Here is a 16,154-nt window from a genome sequence, read left to right as displayed (position 1 = left end):
AGATGGATAGTAGAGTGGTCTTTATATATAATAGCTCATCTAATCCTCACAACCACCCTAGCTAGAGAAAATTGTTGTCCCCGTGTTATAATTGAGGAAACCAAAGCTCAGTGCAGCTGGATACCTTCTCCACCATTCCATAGTTAGAGAACAGTGGAGCCTGGATTCTGAACCTAGTCTCCAATGGCTTCTCCACACTTTTACTTGGGAGGATGAAGGCCTGTCAGCCACAACCCTGACCTTCTCTGCCCATCAGCTTTGTGTAGGTAACATCTCTGTTCCTGCAGAGAAAAATGAGATGGAATCCTATTCTTCACCACTATCCCCCACCTTGACACCCACAAAAAAAAAGGTCTTTTTAAAAATAAGTGAACAACAAGCAGAGACTTCAACACTGTTGTAAATCAAATTTCTACGGAAACACACACACACCATTTGGTTCCTTTTTCACTATACATATCTGTATCTATCACTGTTATAGCTGATCAAGGTCTCTACTCCAAACTTCTTTAGAAGCTCTTTGGCAAGTTATCACTAATTCTGATTTGGAATGGTTCCCTCTAAGAGACTCTTAGGACCAGAGTATCTGGTTAGGTTGGAATCAAAGACTTTACAGCTCTTAGTTCCCATGTTCTACTCCCTCACATGTACAGACAAATGGTTCCTATATTTACAGTGCTGAATTTATTGCCTTTACAGACTTCACACTAATTAGAAAGTTATGTGCCAGTTCCTTCCTCTATTTCCTCTCTCACATGGCAATAGTGGGAGGAGCAAACCACATTGCAGCAGTTTTGACAAGAATGAACTAAACTTATCAGCTCTGAATGTAGTCCTTTTCTTATCTCCTGGTAAAAGGTTTTTCCTTTCCTTCTGCCAGCTCCAGATCTAGATATTGCCTCAACTTATATATAATTGGGTTTTTGGTAACCCTTTACTACCTACAACTTTTATCATTTACTTTTTCTTTGCTTTAGTAAAAACATTTTTTAAATGAACTTTTATTTTTTTATTATTTAAACATCTTTATTGGAGTATAATTGCTTCACAATGGTGTGTTAGTTTCTGCTTTATAACAAAGTGAATCAGCTATACCTATACATACATCCCCATATGTCCTCCATCGTGCGGCTTTCTCCCACCCTCCCTATCCCACCCCTCTAGGTGGTCACAAAGCACCGAGCTGATCTCCCTGTGCTATGCGGCTGCTCCCCACTAGCTATCTTTTTTATGTTTGGTTGTGTATATATGTCCATGCCACTCTCTCACTTTGTCACAGCTTACCCTTCCCCCTGCCCATATCCTCAAGTCCATTCTCTAGTAGGTCTGTGTCTTTATTCCCGTCTTACCCTTAGGTTCTTCATGACATTATTTTTACTTAGATTCCATATATATGTGTTAGCATACGGTATTTGTCTTTCTCTTTCTGACTTACTTCGCTCTGTATGACAGACTCTAGGTCCATCCACTTCACTACAAATAACTCAATTTCGTTTCTTTTTATGGCTGAGTAATATTCCATTGTATATATGTGCCACATCTTCTTTATCCATTCATCTGTCGATGGACACTTAGGTTGTTTCCATGTCCTGGTTATTGCAAATAGAGCTGCAATGAACATTGTGGTACATGACACTTTTTGAATTATGGTTTTCTCAGGGAATATGCTCAGTAGTGGGATTGCTGGGTTGTATGGTAGTCCTATTTTTAGTTCTCTGAGGAACCTCCATACTATTCTCCATAGTGGCTGTATCAATTTAAATTCCCACCAACAATGCAAGAGGGTTCCTTTTCTCCACACACTCTCCAGCATTTATTGTTTGTAGATTTCTTTGATGATGGCCATTCTGACTGGAGTGAGGTGATACCTCATTGTAGTTTTGATTTGAATTTCTCTAATGATTAGTGATGTTGAGCATTCTTTCACGTGTTTGTTGGTAATCTGTGTATCTTCTTTGGAGAAATGTCTATTTAGGTCTTCTGCCCATTTTTGGATTGGGTTGTTTGTTATTTTGATATTGATTTGCATGAGCTGCTTATAAATTTTAGAGGTTAATCCTTTGTCAGTTGCTTCATTTGCAAATATTTCCTCCCATTCTGTGGGTTGTCATTTCGTCTTGTTTATGGTTTCCTTTGCTCTGCAAAAGCTTTGAAGTTTCATTAGGTCCCATTTGTTTATTTTTGTTTTTATTTCCATTTCTCTAGGAGGTGGGTCAAAAGGACCTTGCTGTGATTTATGTCATAGATTGTTCTGCCTATGCTTTCCTCTAAAGTTTTATAATGTCTGTCCTTACATTTAGATCTTTAATCCATTTTGAGTTTATTTTTGTATATGGTGTTAGGGAGTGCTCTAATTTCATTCTTTTACATGTAGTTGTCTGGTTTTCCCAGCATCACTTATTGAAGAGGCTGTCTTTTCTCTATTGTATATTCTTGCCTCCTTTATCAAAGTTAAGGTGACCATATGTGCATGGGTTTATGTCTGGGCTTACTGTCCTGTTCCATTGATCTATATTTCTGTTTCTGTGCAAGTACCATACTGTCTTAATTACTGTAGCTTTGTAGTGTAGTCTGAAGTCTGGGAGCCTGATTCCTCCAGTTCCGTTTTTCTTTTCTGAAGATTGCTTTGGCTATTCAGGTCTTTTGTGTTTCAGTACAAATTTTGAAAATCTTTTTCTAGTTCTGTGAAAAATGCCATTTGTAATTTGATAGGGATTGCATTGAATCTGTAGATTACTTTGGGTAGTAGAGTCATTTTCACAATGTTGATTCTTCCAATCCAAGAACATTGTATATCTCTCCATCTGTTCGGGTTTTTTTGTTTGTTTTTTTTTTGTTGTTGTTGTTTTTGCAGTACGCGGGCTTCTCACTGTTATGGCCTCTCCCATTGCGGAGCACAGGCTCTGGACGCAGGCTCAGCGGCCATGGCTCACAGGCCAGCCGCTCCACGGCATGTGGGATCTTCCCGGACCAGGGCACGAACCCGTGTCCCCTGCATTGGCAGGTGGACTCTCAACTACTGTGCCACCAGGGAAGCCCTCTCCATCTGTTTGAATCATGTTCAATTTCTTTCATCAGTGTCTTATACTTTTCTGCATAGAGATCTTTTGTCTCCTTAGGTAGGTATATTCCTAGGTATTTTATTCTTATTTTTGCAATGGTAAATGTGAGTGTTTCCTTAATTTCTCTTTCAGATTTTTCATCTTTAGTGTATAGGAATGCAAGAGATTTCTGTGCATTAATTTTGTATCCTGCTACTTTACCAAATTCATTGATTAGCTCTAGTAGTTTTCTGGTGGTATCTCTAGGATTCTCTATGTATAATATCATGTCATCTGCAAACAGTGACAGCTTTATTCTTCTTTTCTGATTTGGATTCCTTTTATTTATTTTTCTTCTCTGATTGCTGTGGCTAAAACTTCCAAAACTATGTTGAATAATAGTGGTGAGAGTGGACAATCTTCTCTTCTTCCCACTCTTAGAGGAAATGGTTTCAGTTTTTCACCACTGAGAACTATGTTGGCTGTGGGTTTGTCATATATGACCTTTATTATGTTGAAATAAGTTCCCTCTATGCTTACTTTCTGGAGGGCTTTTATCATAAATGGGTGTTGAATTTTGTCAAAAGCTTTTTCTACATCTCTTGAAATGATCATATGGTTTTTCTCCTTCTATTTGCTAATATGATTTATCACATTGATTGATTTGCATATATTGAAGAATCCTTGCATTCCTGGGATAAACCCCGCTTGATCATGGTGTATGATCATTTTAATGTGCTGTTGAATTCTGTTTGCTAGTATTTTGTTGAGGATTTTTGCAACTGTGTTCATCAGTGATATTGGCCTGTACTTTTATTTCTTTGTGACATCTTTGGTTTTGGTATCAGGGTGATGGTGGCCTTGTAGAATGAGTTCATCAGTGTTCCTCCTTCTGCTATATTTTGGAAGAGTTTGAGGAGGATAGGTGTTAGCTCTTCTCTAAATGTTTGATAGAATTTTCCTGTAAAGCCATCTGGTCCTGGGCTTTTGTTTGTTGCAAGATTTTTAATCACAGTCTTAATTTCAGTGCTTGTGATTCATTTATTTATACTTTCTATTTCTTCCTGGATCAGTCTCAGATGGTTGTGCTTTTCTAAGAATTTGTCCCTTTCTTCCTGGTTGTCCATTTTATTGGCATATAATTGCTTGTAGTAATCTCTCATGATCCTTTGTATTTCTTCAGTGTCAGTTATTACTTCTTTTTCATTTCTAATTCTATTGATTTGAGTCTTCCCCCTTTTTTTCCTGAATGAGTCTGGCTAATGGTTTCTCAATTTTGTTTACCTTCTCAAAGGACCAGCTTTTAGTTTTACTGATCTTTGCTCTTGTTTCCTTCATTTCTTTATCATTTATTTCTGATCTGATCTTAATGATTTCTTTCCTTCTGCTAACTTTGGAGTTCTTTTGTTCTTCTTTCTCTAATTGCTGTAGGTGTAAGGTTAAGTTGTTTATTTGAGATGTTGCTTGTTTCTTCAGGTAGGATTGTATTGCTATAAATTTCCCTCATAACACTGCTTTTGCTGCATCCCATAAGTTTTGGGTTATCATGTTTTCATTGTCATTTGTTTCTAGGTATTTTTTGATTTCCTCTTTGATTTTTTCAATGATCTCTTGGTTATTAAGTAGTGCATTGTTTAGCCTCCATGTGTTTGTATTTTTTACAGATTGTTTCTTTTAATTGATATCTAGTCTTATAGTGTTGTGGTCGGAAAACACACTTGATATGATTTCAATTTTCTTGAATTTACCAAGGCTTGATTTGTGACCCAAGATGTGATATATCTTGGAGGATGTTCCCTGAGCACATGAGAAGAAAGTGAAATCTGCTGTTTTGGGAAGGCATGTCCTATAAATATCAATTAAGTTCATCTTCTTTAATGTATCATTTAAAGCTTGTGTTTCCTTATTTATTTACATTTTATATGATCTGTCCATTGGTGAAAGTGGGGTGTTAAAGTTCCCTACTATGATTCTGTTACTGTCAATTTCCCCTTTTATGGCTGTTAGCAGTTGCCTTACATATTGAGGTGCACCTATGTTGGGTGCATAATTATTTACAATTGTTATATCTTCTTCTTGGATTGATCCCTTGATCATTATGTAGTGTCCTTCTTTGTCTCTTGTAATATTCTTTATTTTAAAGTCTATTTTGTCTGACATGAGAATTGCTGCTCCAGCTTTCTTTTGATATCCATTTTCATGGAATATCTTTCCATCCCCTCACTTTCAATGCGTATGTATCCCTAGGTCTGAAGTGGGTCTCTTGTAGACAGCATATATAAGGGTCTTGTTTTTGTATGCATTCAGCCAGTCTATGACTTTTGGTTGGAACATTGAATCCATTTACATTTAAGGTAATTATCCATATGTATGTTCCTGTTACCAGTTTCTTATTTGTTTTGGGGTTTGTTATTGTACATCTTTTCCTTCTCTTGAGTTTCCTGCTTAATGAAGTTCCTTTAGCATTTGTTGTAAAGCTGGCTTGGTGGTGCTGAACTCTTTTAGTTTTTGCCTGTCTGTAAAGCTTTAAATTTCTCTGTTGAATCTGAATGAGATCCTTGCTGGGTAGAGTAATCTTGGTTGTAGGTCTTTCCCTTTCATTAATTTAAATATGTCCTGCCAGTGCCTTCTGGTTTGCAGAGTTTCTGCTGAAAGATCAGCTGTTAACCTTGTGGAGATTCCCTTGTATGTTATTTGTTGTTTTTCCCTTGTTGCTTGTAATATTTTTTTCTTTGTATTTAATTTTTAATAGTTTGATTAATATGTGTCTTGGCATGTTTCTCCTTGGATTTATCCTGTATGGGACTCTCTGCACTTCCTGGACTTGATTGATTATTTCCTTTCCTGTATTAGGAAACTTTTCAACTATAATCTCTTCAAATATTTTCTCAGTCCCTTTCTTTTTCTCTCCTTATTCTGGGACCCCTATAATTTGCATGTTGGTGCCTTTAATGTTGTCCCAGAGGTCTCTGAGTCTGTACTCAATTCTTTTCTTTCTTTTTTCTTTATTCTGCTCTGAAGTAGTTATTTCCACTATTTTACCTTCCTGGTCACCTATCCATTCTTCTGCCTCAGTTATTCTGCTATTGATTCCTTCTAGAGAATTTTTGATTTCATTTATAGTGTTGTTCAACATTGTTTGTTTGCTGTTTAGTTCTTCTAGGTCCTTGTTAAATGTTTCTTGTATTTTCTCCATTCTTTTTCCAGGATTTTGGATCATCTTTACTATCATTATTTTGAATTTTTTTTCAGGTAGACTGCCTACTTCCTCTTCATTTGTTTGGTCTGGTGGGTTTTTACCTTGCTCTTTCATCTGCTGTGTGTTTTTCTGTCTTCTCATTTTGCTTCACTTACTGTGTTTGGGGTCTCTTTTTCACAGGCTGCAGGTTCGTAGCTCCCATTGTTTTTGGTGTCTGTCCCCAGTGGCTAAGTTTGGTTCAGTGGGTTGTGTAGGTTTCCTGGTGGAGGGGACTAGTGCCTGTGTTCTGGTGGATGAGGCTGGATCTTGTCTTTCTGGTGGGCACGACTGTATCTGGTGGTGTGTTTTGCAGTGCCTGTGACCTTATTATGATTTTAGGCAGCCTCTCTGCTACTGGGTGGGGTTGTGTTCCTGTCTCGGTAGTTGTTTGTCATAGGGTGTCCAGCACTGTAGCTTTCTCATCATTGAATGGAGTGGGTCTTAGCATTGAGATGGAGATCTCTGGGAGAGCCTTTACTGTTTGATACTACATGGAGCTGGGAGGTCTCTGGTGGACCCATGTCCTGAACTCAGCTCTCCCACCTCAGAGGCACAGACCTGACACTCAGCTGGAGCAACAAGACCCTGTCAGCCTCATGGCTCAGAAGAAAAGGGAGAAAAAAAGGAAGAACGAAAAAATAAAATAAAGTTATTAATATAAAAAATAATTATTAACATTAGGAAAAATTTAAAAAGTAATAAAAAAAGAAAAAAAAAGAAAGAAAGAAGAGAGCAACCAAACCAAAAAACAAATCCACCAATGATAACAAGCACTAAAATCTATACTAAAAAAAAAAAAAAAAGAAAAGAAAGAAACCGGACAGACAGAACGCTAGGTCAAAGCTATACAGACAAGATCACACCAAGAATCATACACATACACACTCGCAAAAAGAGGAAAAGGAAAAAAATACATATATCTTTTGAGAAGTCTGAGGTCTTCTGCCAACGTTCAATAGCTAGGTGTTCTGTAGGAGTTGTTCCACATGTAGATGTATTTCTGATGTATTTGTGGGGAAGAAGGTGATCTCCACGTCATACTCCTCCTCCATCTTGAAGATCTCCCCCCTTTCAAATGCTTTGTTGAGCATTTATATTCCTAGCCAACATATGGTTGCAACTGATGAAGGAACCAACATGAGGAGTGGATAAACACAACCAACATATATATTGGTTGCTATTTTCATTTAAGTTCAGTAATAAGAAAAAAGTGATTGAACAAAGACATATATTGGAACTTCACTTGTTCATCAATGACGTGAGCAACTTCTTTGCTGAACTGGATAGTGGTTTTCCAATGCTGGAAGAACATTTCCAATTTTTTGTGTGCTATTCACAATATAATGGCTACAGACAGGATGCATTGTTATTTTAATCTGTTTCAGTACCCTCTCCTCCATTGCTTTCTTAAGTCTAGTGTGACAATCAAGAAAACAATAAGTCAAGCCCTAGTTTGCAGCATTTGCCAATTTCTTTGGTGTAAATACTCCCACTTTGGTTGATTTTAAGACCTGCAGAGTTGGGAAGGTTTTGTATTGATACATCATTACAAGGGATAGATACAATAGATGTAAATAACCTCTAGAGCATAGATTATAGTAAATTGTCCCAAAAAAATTAGTAAGTGATGAGTTTTGAAGAGTTATTAGACTTGTTTTTAATATAATTTATTTCATTGTAAGTTTTTAACATCCATCATGAAAATTTCTGAAAATTTAACAGTTGACTCGCACAAGCTGGTATAGGCCAGCTCCAGCTTACCACTGGCTCATGTGTTTTCTCCTCATAGGTCGGCTTGGAAAGCCAAAAATTACTCAGAGTTTAATGACATCTGTGAATAGGACCTGCAATGTCACACTGACATGCTCTGTCGAGAAAGAAGAAAAGAATGTGACATACAGTTGGAGTCCACTGGGGGAAGAAGGCAATGTTCTTCGAGTCTTCCAGACCCCTGACAACCAAGAGCTGACTTACACGTGTACAGCATGGAACCCTGTCAGCAACAATTCTGACTCCATCTCTGCCCAGCAGCTCTGTGCAGGTAACCATCTCTGTCCATCTCTCCTGGAGTCTCAGAAATCACTCTAACCTGCTGCAAGGCCTGAATCGGCCCTAGTTCTCCAGGGAAAGGTGCCTCCCTTATGCCAGGGCTGGACTCAGGGGAATTCTCTTCCCAAGAAGCCCTGGAAAAGAATCCAAAGTCTTCTGGGTGATGCCGGGCATTTCAGGGTGTTCTGAAGCAGCCCCCGCTCAGCTCCCCAATTCAGTTTCTGATCTTAACCTTTAATAGCAGGAAGTAGAGTTTCCCTCGGAGCTTTGGCACTCCCCTCTATCCATATTGAGTGTCCTTCAGGGGAGTGCCCCTGAATGTGGACAAGCTTGCCCAGCCTCTAAGGCCTATTTCCTGAGAGTCAAGTCTCACCACATCTTCTATTTCCAGACATCGCAATGGGCCTCCATACTCACCGCACTGGGCTGCTGAGTGGGCTGGCTGTGCTCTCTCTGCTTCTAATCATTCTCCCTTCAGTGATTTTGTTCCTTTTGCACAAAAGAGGACAAGGTAAGGTTTTCTCAGAAGTTAAAATGTGGAAATGCACCTGCCTTCTTCCTTCTTCCTGGGACTGAAGTCATTTATCCAAGGTGGGATGTCCTTTGTTCCAGGGAATTAGCCTTCCTAAAATCCCCAGCCCCTCACCTTACTATCTCCCAGAAAGATGGTCCCGAGGACTATATAACATTACCCTGAATGGTCTTCAAAATATGTTACTGGGATCACCAAGGTGTGGTGGGCCCAGAACTTGGGTTTGAGTTTAGCACTGCCATTAACAAGCAGTGCTTCATGGGAGACATGTCTTTACCTCTCTGACTCTGTGTTCTCACATATGAAATGAGGTTTGGACTAGGTCTCCAAGGTCACTTCCAATTCCATCAAAACTGTGACCTTTGAAATGTCATTGAGGGACATGTACTAATTTTATATTTCATGGTTGTCACTAGATCCCTTTGGGTCCCTCTGGATCATTCTGTAATTGTAACCATTCTCAATTCAGAAAACCTGATCTGGGGCGCTAGGGGATCGTTATACCCTCCTATTCCTCCTAACTCCGTGTCCACCCAAAATCTTGCTTTCCCACCGATCGTAATAACAAGCCTGTATGTAGCGAGGCTCTACATCTGATTCCATGTTCCTGACTCTCCTTTGTGTCTGATTCCTCAGGTTCCTACTTGAAGATCTTCAGTAAGAACCCTGGTAAGTTCTCAGCCACGAGTTTCCCTGTATGATGGAAGAGATGCATTCACAGCACAGTGATTAAGCCTAAGCTTGTACTTTGCAGGCAGTCTGGGATGAAGGTGCCAGCTTGACCATTTATCAACTACCAGTTATTTTATCACTGTCTCAGTTTTCTCAGCTGTAAAATATGCATAAAAATAGGATTGCTGCATATACTTATTAAACGGATTTAATGAATTACACATATAAAATACTTGGCCCAGTGTCTGGTACCTCGTAAGTACTCAGTCAGTGTTAGATACTATACTTACAATTGACCAACCTGGGCTTGGCACAGAAGGAGGCATTCTGGGGGCAGAGAGTTTGTGACATGAACTGTAACTCAAATGGCCTCATGATGGGGAGAAATCACACAACCTGCTATAATATCACTCAGCTCAGGCTTGTTGTCTGCAGATATGTTGGTGCCCTGGAATATGAAGGCCCCAAATTCTGGCTATCTCTTTTCAACTTGACCCTCAAATGTTCCATGTTGGGGCAAAGAAAAGCAGTACACTGGGAGGAATTCCCACGAATTCTTAAAAGTAGGAACTTATCTCTCTTGTCTGCTGCTCCGTGACCTCATACATGGCTTGGCATGTGGAGAGAGCTTAACAAATCTTTGACTCTGTGAATCAGTCAAGCAACGAATATTTGTGGAGCATCTACCACAGGTCTAACATTGAGGTGGTAAAGGAAAGGTGTGCACCAGAAGAGGCCAACACAGTGTATAACTAGAGGGAATCGTTCTAGTCAAAAAATTAAGACCCTCACATGAAAAGAAAACTAACCATGCAAGGCAGTGGATGCTAAGTGCCAGAGACACTAAGACCCTGGGTGGAAAAGCTACCTTCAGTGCCCCCACAGGGATTGGGGAGAATCTCTTTATCCTAATGTGGGCTTTGGAGCAGAAAAGAATTCCCACTGAGCTCTGGGTGAAACCTGAGCCAGGTGTCTCCCATACCACATGCCATCCCTAGAAAAGGAAAAGACAGTCAAGGATCCAAGCATCCATCTCAAGAGGATGGGAGTCATTTAACTTCTTGGGGTTTTATTTCTTCATCTGAAAAAGAGAACATTAGAATAGATCACCTCGAAAACTTCATCCACATTTCACATACTGTGGTTCTATGTTTGTTTGTGACACAGATGCTGCCTCAAAGAAAACAATATACACATACGTCACAGTTCCAAGAGACACCCAGACAGCAGAGCTCAGGATCTATGATGAAATCCCCCAGTCCAAGGTGAGGTGGTGCTACTTGTGGGTCTCCACCACAGGCCCCCAGGACAGGGAGTCATGGGCAGCAGGCACAGCCAAGAGCCTGATGGGGTCCAACCAGGAAATACCAGGTCAGGGAAATGATGCCATGAGTCTTTCTATGAGGACAAGAATGTGGTCAAGTGTCACCCCATGACAGCCTCCCGGGGTTGAAGCCTCATGCTTCCACATGAGAGCCTCACTCCAGATTAGATGAGAGTCATGACTAAGAGCAAAGCACCTTCTATAGGGGACCCACAACAGGGGAGTCCCTGATGTGAGGTGAGAGCTGTTATGTGGCCACTGACAGGTGAACAAGTTGCTAAGCGGGGTTCAAGGACACAGAACTGAGAGAGGTCCCCTTGAACTTGACTTCTTGGTCTGGCTGTAGCAACAGCTTGCTTTCCTCAGGCTGCTTCACTCTGTTCCACAGCCTCCCCTCTCGCCTGCCTTTTACCTGCCTGTCTCTCCCTCACCTCCACCCTGAACCAGGCTTCTACATGGTATTGCCTTTCTCTGTGCCCCCACCAGCCTGCTCTCCTAAAGTCTCCAAGGAGTGAAAGGGAAACTGAGGTCTGCCCGGTCAATCCAGCCTTGTACTTGGACTGATAGGTCAGCTGGGTCCATAGAGCCCATGGAAAGCTAAAATTCTGACTAAGCAAGACTCAGTCTGACCCCTCCTCTTGGCTCCTGAAGATTTTGCCCAATGGCTGCCAACTGTCCCATGCTCACCCCCACCTGAACCTGATCCTCTCCAAAGCTGGATGGAACCAAAGTTGAAGCTGGAGAGGAGGCCACCTAGTGAAAGTGCAACCAGGGAGGGCTGATGGGCAGAAGCAGAAGTAAGAAGGGGGACTCATAAGATTTTGCCTGGGCTCCCTCACTGAGGGAAGATGGGTGTTTTACACGTGCTCCCCACCAAGGAGAAGCCAGTGAACGCGATTTATTCCAGAGTGCAGTACTCTGATAAGGTAAAGACTTTCTGATTTTTAGCCCTGTTGTCCTGTCTATTCCAACCTTTCTGCTGTATCTTGTCCACCCAACCAGGAGTCAGCTGGTTCCCTTGGGACTCTATGCTTCTCAGGATTAATTGCTGAGGGCCTTGGTCTCATTCCACACATGCACACAGCCTTACTCCCCAGGTCCATGACCATCCACAAGCTGGCCTCCTTGATGCTGATCCCACACTTTGTATGCAGGAGCCCCTAGGCCTCTGAACTACAGTGTGGAAATTCCAGCCTCTATAACATCCAAGGCCATTGCTAGCTCACAGTGTGGAAATTAGAAAGCAGGTGTCCCCCACCTTCCCCCTACCCTGGGCAGACACAGGTCCACACCAAGTGCACAGTAGAACACAGGGGCAAGTAGAACACAGGCTGAACCCCAGTTCCCATTTGCTCCCTCAGCAGACCCTCACAGTGTGCAACATGCCCAACCATTTGTAGAGCTCTAGTGACACTCACATTCCCTGTGCCTCAGTGTCCTTCTCTCAATTATGCAAAGAGAGAAGGTAAGTCCTGATCTTTGACAGGACTTTCAGTTTGGGGAATCTGGTGAGGAGTTGATACTGTCTGAGGGTCCTGATTTCTGCTACAGTAAGGACAGCTCTGGGGTATCTGGGTGAATCAAATATTTTGGAAGTGTTTCTGTTTAATAGCTGAGCTAACAGGTAGGAAGCTAATCATGAAAAATAAATTTGAACCCGGAAGTCTCGGAGGAAAGGGATAATAATGATAACAAATGAAGAGTGAGAAGAAATATCGGGATACCAAAACGGAATGCAAATGAATCCATGATTAAGAACTAAGAGCTGATTCTATGAGGCATCTACGAGTTGGCCAAGTAGGAAGATCGTAAGGGAACTCAATGCACAGGTCATTTTGAATGTAAAGATAAGCCAAGTGTCCTGGAGAACAAGATAAAAGGACCTTGACTTCCTCAGTGATCAGGAGATGAAAGGAGGGAGAAGGAAAAGAAGGAGGTGAGTGAGGAAAGAGGAGAAAGAGGGAAAAGGAAGGAGAAGCAGGAAGTGGGAAGCAAGGTGTCCACATGTTTGAACCAGGATTGGAAGGAGAGTGGGAGGAAACAGAGAAGAAAATACCACTGGAAAAGACTAGACTTGAGGGATTAATCAGGGACTCTTGGATTGAGACATCTCAAAGTAAACCCTCTAGACAAGTTGGATGACAATTATTAATTTGGATAATGTGTAATTTAAAACCTAGGACTCTGCAAACCAGTGGGAGGGTTGTCTGCAGTATTCTAAGTAACTAGAGCATATGACACCAGTGGAGGTGACTCACCACTAAATATAGGCCAAGGTGCAGTTACCGGGGTACAGAAGGAATGAAGGCTGAACTAGGAACATGGAACATGGGTAGCTTGAGCCTGGATGCTGCCTCAAGCCTATAATAAAAATCAGTGCAGATATCCACATTCTCTACTGCTGCTTTTTCTAAGCTAAGAAGTTGATTACCCAAGGGCTTCCAAATTGGGTGGCTGGAACAGAGGTGAGGGACTCAGCAAAGGGCAAGGCCCTACTACCCCAGTTTACCCCAGAACCAGGGAAATCTAAGGCATCGGTCTGTGACATTTGCATGACTCTAGAGGACTCCTCGTGAGACTGGAATTCCCTACCAGCACCTTTCAGTCAACATGTCCTCCTCCCTTTTGTGCAGATGGGGAAAACCAACACGCAGGACAGCAAACCTCCTGGGACTTCAAGCTATGAAATTGTAATCTAGGCTCCCAGATGGAATTCTCCCCATGGAAACTGAGCTACAACCATACCTACTGGCAGATGCTCCAGACCTAGACTTGCTCTGCCCAGAACTTACCTGGAGATTGCAAATCACCAGATCCCAACACGTAAGCAAAGAAGCAAACACTTTGTTGCTGGGCATAGCTCATGCCTAGATAAGCAAATGGATACATGCCCTTTCTGAAATTGCTCCCTTCCTGATGAATGACAAGGAATGTCCTTTGGCACAGTGCTTCCCACCCTTCTTCACATCGCAGCACATGGAGAAAATATTTTTGTGGCCCAATGGGGTAAACAGTCAAGATTGCTCATGGCTGGAGGCTGTGTATGACCAGAGGTGATGACTCTTCCCACCAACCCCATATGTGAAGGATCCACATTTTGCACACCTGTAATCTGCCATGACACACCACTTAGGAGCCTCTTCTCACACTCAATATATGGGAGGAGCCCTGGTCCATGGCTTCCCCAATTCCACACAGCACCTTGGGCAGATGAGCCCCTCACTTGAGTACATGGCTTGGCGTGTACTGCATTTCAGTCTCTGTTTGTCCCTTTGCCTGGGAAACTTTGTTCAGGGTACACCTGGCTGGACCAGCCCAACCCTATATAACTGTGTGGCATGGGAAGCCATCAGAGTTGTAGCTCTCAGCTGTGCAGACACAGTCTCCCAATAGAGTGTTGGAAAATGCTCTTTCTGTAGGAACTAGACTGCTAGGGCATTTTTCTTCAGGCTCCACTTCAGAAACCTCATAATATATTTTTTCTGGCCAAGTTTTCCTTCTATATCACTCTGTGATTGTTAATTTTATGTGTCAACTTGATTGGACCATGGGATGCCCAGATATCTGGTTAAACATTATTCAGGCTGTAAGTGTGAGGGAAGAGGTAAACATTTGAATTGGTAGACTGAGTAAAGCAGATTAATATTCCCCTCCAGTGTAGGTGGGCATCACCAAATCCACTGAAAACCTGAATAGAACAAAAAGGCAGAGTAAGGGAAAATCCATTCTCTCTCTCTGCCTGTCTGAAATGGGACATCAGTCTTCTCCTGCCTTAGGACTTGCACATGGACTGGAATGCCCACGATCAGCTCTCCTGGTTGTCAGGCCTTTGGACTCAGACCGGAACTATACCATCACCTCTCCAGCTTGCTGACTACAGATCTTGGAATTTTTCAATCTCCATAACCACATGAGTCAATTCCTTTACAGCTATTTCCTGTTAGATCTGTTTCTCTGCAGAACCAGGCTAATAGACACTCCAAACAGCCTCATCAAGAAGAAGAAGCCAGGGCTTCCTGGTGGCGCAGTGGTTGAGAGTCCACCTGCCGATGCAGAGGACACGGGTTCGTGCCCCAGTCCGGGAAGATCCCACATGCCGCGGAGCGGCTGGGCCCGTGAGCCATGGCTGCTGAGCCTGCGCGTCTGCAGCCTGTGCTCTGCAACGGGAGAAGCCACAACAGTGAGAGGCCCGCATACGGCAAAAAAAAAAAAAAAAGAAGTAGAAGCCATATCCAGTAACCTCATTCTCTAAAAGGAATTGCTAAGCTATATTTCTGGCACTTTAGGGGAACCCAACCATCAAAACAATAGCCCTTGAAGGAAGCAGTCATTCTCTAGAGGGAACTTCGTAGATGACAGTATAGATGATGAAATTGGATTCACCTCAGTTCCTAAGGCTCATCCCAGAAAGTCGTGGAGTTCAAGCTGATGTTAATGACCCTCCCTCTTTCCTTGACAACACCAAGGAGGAATCACCTATGGCTAAGCAGAACATTGAAGTAAGCATTTGAAAAATTGTTTCCCTTAAGTGTTAGCAAACATAACCAGCTAAATCCTAAAACCCCATGAAAAATCCCAGGCTGGATAGCAGAAATAAACTGCATTTAGGCAGAATGAAGTTGTTAGTCCCCATTAATGGGTCCATAGAACCACCTAGCCCTGACTCTCATTAGCACTGTGTTGGGGGTTGCAAGGCCTCCAAAGAGTAAGATGAGCATGATGTCTGCCCTGGTCTAACTACAGTACAAATACTACAGTTAAATTCTGAACTACATGCTACAGAGAGTGGCATGAGCTAGCACAGTCAGAAAAAATCTTATGGAGGAAGTGCTGCTGAAGCTGGACCTCAAAGGATGGATGGAATTTGGCAGAGAATGAAGAAGACAGAAGGCATCCAAGTGAGGAAGGCATGAAAGAAAGAAAAGGACTGGATCTGTGTCATGTATTTGGGATACCTCCCTGATATACCATGCATGTTCACAGTCTCTTGCCTGTGTGTGGCGCAGTGCTCAGCTGGAATGTATGCCCCCATCCCCTGTCCATTTACACATCCTTCAAGACCCAGCTCAAATGTCACCTCATCTATGAAGCTTTCCCGGGTATCACTAGTCAAATTAACTATGGTTCTTTTTGCACTCCTTCCCCCACCCCTTTGGTCTTTCTGTCATTAAAACTCATTTCATTCTACCTTACAGTATAGATTATTATTTGTTTCCCTCTATGTTGCCCATTACTTAAAGGCAAGGCCCGTGACTTCATGATCATGAAGAGGTAATAGAGGTAATAGCTTTATTCATC

At 42.0% G+C, this 16,154-nt stretch overlaps 1 protein-coding gene across 2 annotated transcripts in view; it reads left to right on the top strand.

The window, feature by feature from the left end:
- Positions 1 to 15,091, top strand: part of CD84 (CD84 molecule) — a 35,530-nt gene extending 20,439 nt beyond the window's left edge. Inside the window, exons 3-8 of one of the 2 annotated variants that reach the window (XR_009522192.1) lie at positions 8,069 to 8,320; positions 8,720 to 8,839; positions 9,497 to 9,529; positions 10,700 to 10,797; positions 13,490 to 13,679; positions 14,633 to 15,091. Coding sequence is in view for 1 of the 2 variants with exons in the window: in XM_060032629.1 (XP_059888612.1) it covers positions 8,069 to 8,320; positions 8,720 to 8,839; positions 9,497 to 9,529; positions 10,700 to 10,797; positions 13,490 to 13,555 (569 nt within the window). In the remaining variant the exon portion in view is untranslated. Of the gene's footprint in view, positions 1 to 8,068; positions 8,321 to 8,719; positions 8,840 to 9,496; positions 9,530 to 10,699; positions 10,798 to 13,489 lie in introns of both variants that reach the window. The other variant, XM_060032629.1, reaches the window with a different exon arrangement.
- The last annotated feature ends 1,063 nt before the right edge of the window (positions 15,092 to 16,154 follow it).

Source organism: Delphinus delphis, chromosome 1 (assembly GCF_949987515.2).
Source record: "Delphinus delphis chromosome 1, mDelDel1.2, whole genome shotgun sequence".
Lineage (NCBI taxonomy): Eukaryota > Metazoa > Chordata > Mammalia > Artiodactyla > Delphinidae > Delphinus > Delphinus delphis.
Note: the sequence above shows the minus strand (reverse complement) of the source record. Positions and strands in the feature narration are given on the sequence as shown.